This window comes from Pyrgilauda ruficollis, unplaced genomic scaffold (assembly GCF_017590135.1).
Source record: "Pyrgilauda ruficollis isolate IOZ18807 unplaced genomic scaffold, ASM1759013v1 scaffold137, whole genome shotgun sequence".
Taxonomy (NCBI): Eukaryota; Metazoa; Chordata; class Aves; order Passeriformes; family Passeridae; genus Pyrgilauda; species Pyrgilauda ruficollis.
In genome coordinates, this window is record NW_024512210.1 from 1,044,738 (window position 1) to 1,053,089 (window position 8,352).

At 38.3% G+C, this 8,352-nt stretch overlaps 1 protein-coding gene across 2 annotated transcripts in view; it reads left to right on the top strand.

Moving 5' to 3' along the window:
- LOC121349269 (collagen alpha-1(XV) chain-like) overlaps positions 1 to 6,861 on the top strand; it is a 118,314-nt gene extending 111,453 nt beyond the window's left edge. For both annotated transcript variants that reach the window (XM_041459519.1, XM_041459520.1), the window contains 6 exons: positions 382 to 510; positions 678 to 737; positions 1,937 to 1,996; positions 2,865 to 3,050; positions 4,026 to 4,141; positions 4,471 to 6,861. In XM_041459519.1, coding sequence (XP_041315453.1) covers positions 382 to 510; positions 678 to 737; positions 1,937 to 1,996; positions 2,865 to 3,050; positions 4,026 to 4,141; positions 4,471 to 4,687 — 768 coding nt within the window. In that variant the 3' untranslated portion in view covers positions 4,688 to 6,861. The remainder of the gene's footprint in view (positions 1 to 381; positions 511 to 677; positions 738 to 1,936; positions 1,997 to 2,864; positions 3,051 to 4,025; positions 4,142 to 4,470) is intronic.
- The last annotated feature ends 1,491 nt before the right edge of the window (positions 6,862 to 8,352 follow it).

Consider the following 8,352-nt stretch of genomic DNA (forward strand, 5'->3'; position numbering starts at 1 on the left):
GAAATGAGGAAAAAAAAAAAGGGAAAGTGATTGCACTTTCTTGAAATTTGTCCCAGTTCTAAACTACTGCAGTTCTCTTCTGAACTCTGCCATTTTGACCCAGGATGCTAAATTGTAGGAGTGCAACAATCTTCACTCTGCACAAAATTAGTACAAAATTGCTGCCATTCTACTACAATACACAGAATGACGATGCCAGTATGCCAAAGTAGCGTGATATTCATACTATATTATGGATTAAACTGACTTTATGGATAAAACTGACTTTATGAGCATTTCCTGGGGAAGAAGCCTTGACATTTATGTATCCCAATGAGACTATTTAACCTGCAGAATGTTTTGTGTGTCTGATGAAGTATGTTTCATTCTCCTATTTGACAGGTTACAACATTCCAAAACATTGAGGGTATGTTGGAAAAAGTTCATTATGTAGCAGAAGGTACACTAATCTATCTGAGGGAAACCAGTGAGGTTTTTATCCGTGTTCAGAAAGGATGGAGAAAATTGCAGGTACTATTGCACTACACCCTAATCTTTTCCAACTCCCTTCCTCACAATGAAGGTGAGGGACATATTTTTACAGAGAGAGAGAAGTGTGGGTGCAAAGACTCCTTATTTTGAATTCAGAAGCTCCTGGTGATATGGTTTTTTTCTAATCTCCTTTTTGGTTCTTTCAGCTTGGTGAGCTAATTCCTATCCCTGCTGACAGCCTTCCTCCTCCAGCCATATCAAGCCATGTAAGTACAAAATACTGGACTGTGAAAAACTGAGTGTAGATGTGTGATACACTTGGCAGAAGTAGTATGCAGATCTCTGTACAATGTGATTTTCCACCAAGATTTGTCAATTCAAAATAAGCATCCTACCACTACATAAGCTTGCAGACTGATTTCCTTGGACAGTCATCTGTTCCCAGTATCTTCTGAGATTCCAAATACTAAAGACAGAAAGCAACATTTACAAAAAGCAGAATAAAGCAGAATAAGCAGCCCACAAAAAAAATCCCGAAAACCAAAAACAAACAAAAATCCCCAAAACAAAACAAAAGAGACCAAAAAACAAACAAAAGAAAAACCAAACAAAAACCCACAAACCCACAGAATTCTGTTTCATAAGCCTGGAATCAGTCATATCAAGCCCTGATCCCCTTCAAGGAAGGTCAGAAAAGGGTTTCAGAAAAGCAGATTTTCTTTGAAAGGTTGTAGTCCTGTATTCAGCATACCATAATCATCACCTGAATGTAGCTCACCCTGCAGTGTGCAGAGGGTGCTCTTTAAAGCCTCAATTGTTACTTCAGGCTTGACCCCATTCTGCAAGTTATTGTACCAGACTGCATGTGAACATGCTGTCTGTCCCAAAAAACTGTGGGAGGATGAAAACCAAGAAATGACAAAGGGAATAGAGAAGGTTTTTTGATGATAAGTTAATTGATCTGCTGAGAAAATGAAAGGGCAAGAGAGTGCTATGAAGGAGCAGTAAGAAGGAAGATGGCCAGAAACAAAAAAGGTTAAAGTAGGTCAGGGAGAAGTTCACCTAGCACACTGGAAAAATGTCTAGACCTCAAGTTATAAGAAATTTCCTGCAACCTCCAGTTGACACCACCTGAGTTTCCCATCTGCTCCAGCTGGTGGCTTGTTACTCATACTTGCCATAACTAGAGAAGAAAACTTTGCTGTTCCTGAAACAATTAACAGGGTTGAGAAGTGTTTCCACCCATTACATTTTCTGTTTTCACATCCTCCTTACCCTTTCATTTTTGATTTTCCTCAACTGCTCTTCTGCTCCTACCAAGAGCAGGCTGTTCTCATGCAGAATTTCAGGAATTTCAGGTGTAATTAAATTTTTATTTTAAATTTACTGAGTGTGTAAAATTCTGATATTTAACTTTTTTTTTTTTTTTTTTTTTTTGGTGTGTGTGTGTGTGTTTAAATAATAGGGATTTCAGTCTATTCCGGCACTGAGACCAATATCAAATATGAACAATGCAAAACCAGCAGTAAGTATGAGATCTGTATTGTAGCTGCAGAGCCATGCTTTGTAATGCGACAGTTTGCATCTCTAGAGACAGTTGTGATATTTGCTCTTCAAACTCAGATTCTACTTCAGAAATTTACAGATACACTTCTATTGTTCCCTCCATATCTATTTTCATCATCCCAGCCCCTTTCTCATCTCAAAGAAAAAAAAAAAACCTCCTGACTGAGTTAGGAATACCTCTTCACTTAGTGATTGTACCTGCAATACAGGTACAATCTAAACTAACAATAGTGCTACAAATAATTAAAATATTTGTTACAATATTTTCAATCTTCATGGTGCTACTTGGCCTAGGTGAACACTTTAGAACTTAAGCCTCTATTTAAAATACTTCAAAATATTTAGACAAAGAAAGCAAGGTAACTGACATATCTAAAAAATGAAACCAGAAGAAATAAAAAGGAAGCACGTGGATTAGTTCTTGCATTTGTACTGCTTGACTTAAGCATGCTACTTCTTCTATTTTTAAATGGTACCTAGTCGCTTCTTACTACTTTTTTCCATGTTTGCAGGATTTGTTATTTTGTTCATGTGAAAACTCCAAGATTTCCAATTGAAAATATAAGATGCTTCTAAAAGATTCTTATTTTTAGGAATACATAATATTCATGGTTTCCTTAACATTGAAAGATAAATTGATATTTCTGCTAAGGGTCTCATGGTTCTGAGAAATGTAAAGTTATGGCAGCAAATAACTTTCATACCTGTTATGAAGGGTAGGTGTTCTGTGCTGGCAGGAGGAAGGGGCACTGTTTTGTTTCCAGGATGTATCTTCCTTGCGGCATAAACTTTTTTTAAATGGTGCCCTTTCTTCTTTTTTCTTCCAGTTGCATCTGGTGGCTTTGAACTTCCCATTGTCTGGTGACATGCGAGCAGATTTTCAGTGTTTTCGGCAGGCCCAGCTTGCCGGTTTGACATCCACCTACAGAGCCTTCCTCTCATCACACTTGCAAGATCTGGCTACAGTTGTCAGAAAAACAGACCGACACCATTTGCCAGTAGTCAACCTTCAGGTAAAAATGGGTACTTAGTGCTTGTTTTTTATGATAGGCCGTAGGTTCCCCAAAAATCTTGGAAAATAGCAAAAGCACTAAGTTTCAGCCCAAACTGCATTTTATAAAGATGCAGCTTTGCTTCATATTTCACAGCCAGATTCAAGAAACAAAGAAGTAGTGATGAAGTTATGATGTTCTACCTTTTAGTGTGATCATAGGATAAAATGCCTATTTTTCTCATTTCGAAGAAAAATGCAAATTCTGTGCTTAGGCATGCTGTTGGATATACCCCAACAGAACGGAGAGGAGAGTCTAGAGCATGAGTCATTTTGTGGTCTCACATAAACAGACACACTCTAAAACTGAGGAAAACAAGCCATGTCTTTGTAGCATTGGCTGGCTCCCAGGACAGGCGGCCAAAGAAACCTACAGGAATAACACATGATGCTTGGAACATGTTGAACGGATGCTGCTCTGAAATGCATGCAAACACAGAGCCTTGAGAGAAATTTGTGAAGACAATGTTGTTTCAATCTTGACTGGAAAAACTCAAAAGCAGTTTGAGAGGAAGTCAAACGCAAAGGTTTTGCCCTGAATGTTTGCAACTCTTTTCACAAAACTGTGACCTTAACAGAAGTTCCAGTACAATTTATGTCTATATTTTCTCTACAGCTACAGTAGTTATAAGCAATTTTTCAAACAATGCCCTCAAAGGAAAAGGACAGGGGATGATCAAGCTGAATTTTTGGAATGACAGCAGAACAGACAACTTTGAGGCAAAGACATGGACCAGACAGCTATTTTTGCATAGAGTTGACAGACTAGACAAGTTTGTTCAGAAACATTATGCAGAAACTGGTGTGAAAGATGAAATCACAAGTGTCCTTAAATGCAGATAAAATTTTCAATTTACAGATAAGTCTATGAAGGTAGACTATTTGGTGTAGATTAGGGATTTTGTTTTTTTGTAAAAGTGGCTTTGAATTTTAACAGGGAGAAACCCTTTTTGGTAACTGGGAATCTATATTTGATGGAAATGGTGGACAATTCAACATTCATGTTCCAATATACTCCTTTGATGGCAGAAATGTCATGACTGATTCATCTTGGTGAGTTGATATTACCATTTATATGTTACATGTAAGGGGTTTTTTTCTACTTTTATCAGATAGTAAAAGAAATAGTAGCAGTATCTTGGGCTACTAGACGTGTGATAAAAATTTCTCACTTTCTTTATGTCATTTTTCTTTCCCGTTTCTGATAGTCTAGAAGTGGGATATCAGATTGTGTTCTCTTTTCTTTCTCTCCTTTCTGTCTTCATCTTTACCTAACCACTCTGCTTCAAGCACAAGGAATGCAGATCACCACACATACAGGTGTGCAGTTGAATAAAGCAAGAGACTTTTCCAGTAAATAACTTCTTAACATTACTTTTCAGGCCTCAAAAAATAATATGGCATGGTTCAACTTCAAATGGGATCCGACTGGTTAGCAACTACTGTGAAGCCTGGCACACAGCTGATATGGGAGCTATGGGACAAGCATCACCTCTGAACACAGGAAAACTTCTTGACCAGAAAGTATATAGCTGTAATAATCAGTTTATTGTTCTCTGTATTGAAAACAGTTTTGTCTCTGATCCCCAAGGAAAATAATTCACCTGCTGCACAGAGGAATATTCCATTTGACAAAAGAAAAAGCTGACACTGAAATTTCATTTGTAATGATGTAAATATTTTAATTTTTGTAATTGCACATTTCAGGAAAAAAATAGACAAAGAAAACATACCTCAACACAAACCACATTCCAGTTAGGTGGACCATCCAGTGCACATGACTGGCTTAAAGCCCTTACTTCCCCTTGAGCCCCATGCAGTTTGAAGCTTGCCAGCAGTTAACTCATGTTCTGCCTGAGCTGGAGGACACCTAAAGGCATGAGCCAAGTGTCATCTGAGAGGAAGATCCAGTAGCCTGCCAGTAAGCAGTGTGGCTCAGCAAGGCTGCTGCTTCACAGCTGAGAAGCTGCATGCTCTGTGCTCTCCTTTTCACTTGCATAGATTTTGGATGCCCAAGGCACCATTCATATATATTCGTATATACAGTGAATACTGAGAGGCTCTTTTGCCATACAGGGCTTGCATTTGCAAAACAAAGCTTTAAGAACAAAGGTACTCACCTCCTCTGAGTTTTGGTGGAAGCCAAGTACCTGACTCCTGTAAGCTTGTATGGATCTCAGCCTGGTGCTTACACAGGAATATAGCAGCTCCCACATCTTATTTCAGCTTTTCTCTTTGCAGATTCTAGGCATAAGACTTTATTCAGGAGGAGTAAATTTCACATTGACAAAATCTGCTCTTTATTTTGGTGCTATTGTTACCAGGAAACCTGAAAGCAATGTTAATAGAAAACATCCTGTTTAACTGGTAGAACTGAACAAAGCAAATGCAGAAAAATGAACCATCTGACCTTTATTTATTTCATTGCATGCTAGAGGAAGTAATTTCCTTTTGTGTCAGACTGAAGAATGAAATATGTCTCTCATGGTTTCTTTAAAAAGGTCCTACACATTGTTATCCCACTAAGTTATATGTAAAGTGATTTTCCTTTTTGTGAATTTACCCTTCTGACATTCACATAATTAAAGAATTGTTAATATAATATAACTGAAACAATTATAGGAATGATCAGGAAATTGTAATATTCTTCACTAACAGTATCACCATAATATTTGAAGTCTTTTGCTGATTTATTTGTCTACTGCATACTTTAAACATATTTACTTATGTTTTATCAGGTGGTGACTATGGAGGTCAAACTCCACATTATCATTTTTTTAAAGATTTTAACGAGAATCCGTGTTGGAAATACATGTTCATTTGCTGACAAATGGAGTAGTAAATAACTAGATAGCTTTTGTCAAGAAAAGCAAATTACAGAAGCAAAATTACACTTACAATACTAAAATGATATACAACTAAATATTTTGAAATACAGCTTTATTTTTCCATTTGATTATAAAAACTTATTTCCCATGGTCAGCTGAATGATATCTTCATTTTTTTCTGGAAAAGCAAAGAATGTAAATTACTCCATTGTTACAGCATGGTAATAAGGCAAAAGCCATTTTTATTACATTTAAAATGTATGCATAACAATTCACTGCACTCATTTATAGTCAGCTTTCCTAAAATACTGAGCTATTCTTGTGCCAAATTCCTCCAGTTCACAGAGCTGGAAGAGTTATTTATGTACAGCAGGGTTTTGCTCTGAGTCACAGAAGGATCAAGGGGGAAAAATAAAGTGCTTTTACCTGCTTCAAGCAGGAGCCATCTACTTTTAATCCTTTACAGGCCAGTGGGATCTCAGCCTGCAGCCACTCATCCACATCAGTGCCTGCTCTTCCTCTCCTGAGCTCAAGCAGCACTCAGGAAGCTGGGTGTCCCTTTGCCTGGAATTGCAGTGACAAGAGGTAGCAGGGGCATGGGGTCACACAGAAGAGCTCTGTGAAGGGGGACAAGAGAAGACTAACAAAAACATGCAGGTTTTAGGAGACACTGAGCTAGAGTTTAAGTTGGGTCCAGCAAAATGCATTCAGAGATCTTTGTGCCAGTCCTTCCACAGAGCTAACCCATCTCTGTATCCTGAACAGAGTTTAGCAAGGAACTGAAATTGTTAAGCACCATCAATAAGTTGCTAAAAAACTCTCCATGTTTGCTTCCCACCTCTAAGATTAATCTGCAGGCTACAGCAATTTATTGCACACCATTTAACTGAATACAGAGCATGAACTGTGCACCACCTGGGCTGCTGTGGTGCTGAGTTCACAGGCTTGCTCACACACCAAGGGAGATACCTCTACCAGAGAATGGCATGAGAGGTCTGTTAGAAATACAATGTTTCCTTTGGGGAAAACAACAACACCACACACTTTTTTTCAAACCCAGTGATGTTCTTTAGATTCCCTAGATAATTGAAAAGAAAAAATAATATTCATCAAGGATATGATGGAGAAATAAAATAGCCCAGTATTTAAGAATAAATTAGCTTTCTTTATCAAAGGAGAGTACTTTTTTCAGCACAGTTCCAGTACAAAGGTCAGCTGCATTTGAGGAAGAAGGTCTGCTAATTCAGGTAAGAAACTGTGTGTAGGCAAAGTAATCACCAAGAGAGCACTACAGCAAGATTGAAAACAGTAACTGCACAAGAAGTCAATGTAGCAGTCCAAATTGTACTGAATTGTGAACACCCCAATATCCTGATCTGGCCCACTGGTTTTGCTAGCAGTAGGTAATCAGCACGTCTTTCGCCCTTCTCAGTTCAGGGGTCTTTCCTCTGGGCAATCACAAACCATGTCATGTTTCCCTCTATCAGTAGTGTGCTGTTTTGCCCAGAAGAACTGTAGCGAGAGGAACAGTTTCTCCTCACATTGCTGTTATAATCAAGCCAAACCTGTGAATTTCTGCAGTGCAGCATATACATTTCAAGGGACTGACAATTAACAAAGCTCATTTTGGTGTAACCGAAGACTGCCAGCCTTGCTTCTGAGCTGTGCAGTGAAAGAAGAAAGAATGACTTGCAGTATGTCCTGCCTTGAAGATTCCACAAGAAGTTCCTCTTCTTTGGCATTGAGATTTAGGTATTACTTCTGCATTAATACTTGCAAGTCTCGTTTTCACTCCAGTACTGTCTTGGAGAAGGGAACCTAGACTTTTAAAAAATTAGATACTAGGATTTCAATTTCATTTTGGTATACTGGGACTAACTGTGCATCTTAAAAAAAAAATCTGATTGAGGTTTGGCTTTTATTTGCTGTCTGATACATAATTTGAACCTGCACTCTAACAGTTCTGCTGTTTCTCCTTAATGCTTCAACAGTAGCTGCCCAGAGATAGAAATACTTCTAGATGAACATCTACTTAACTACTTTGATACTTTAACCTGAACCTGGCCTTTCTTTTTTAACCAGTCAGAGGGCTGCTATTTGCTGCATCTTAAAAGGCCTATTCTGCACCTTCATGCAATTTCCACTGTTACCAGTTAATCTAAACTTTTTCCTACCATATTCCCTTCCCTGTATCCATATTAAAAAAAAAAAAAAAAACAAAAAAAAAACCAACCGAAAAAAAAAGGAAAAAAAACCACCATAACTCCACCCTGTTCTACTCCTAATGCTCCTAAGGAATGGCTCTATGTACACAGAGCCTAGCCTGGAGGTGCACCCAGAGTGGATGTCTCAGCTCCAGCAGCAACAGACTTTGCATAGGGGAGAGGGAACACAAAGTCAGAACATCTCCTCATCCTGTGTGGGCAGAAGAGAGTA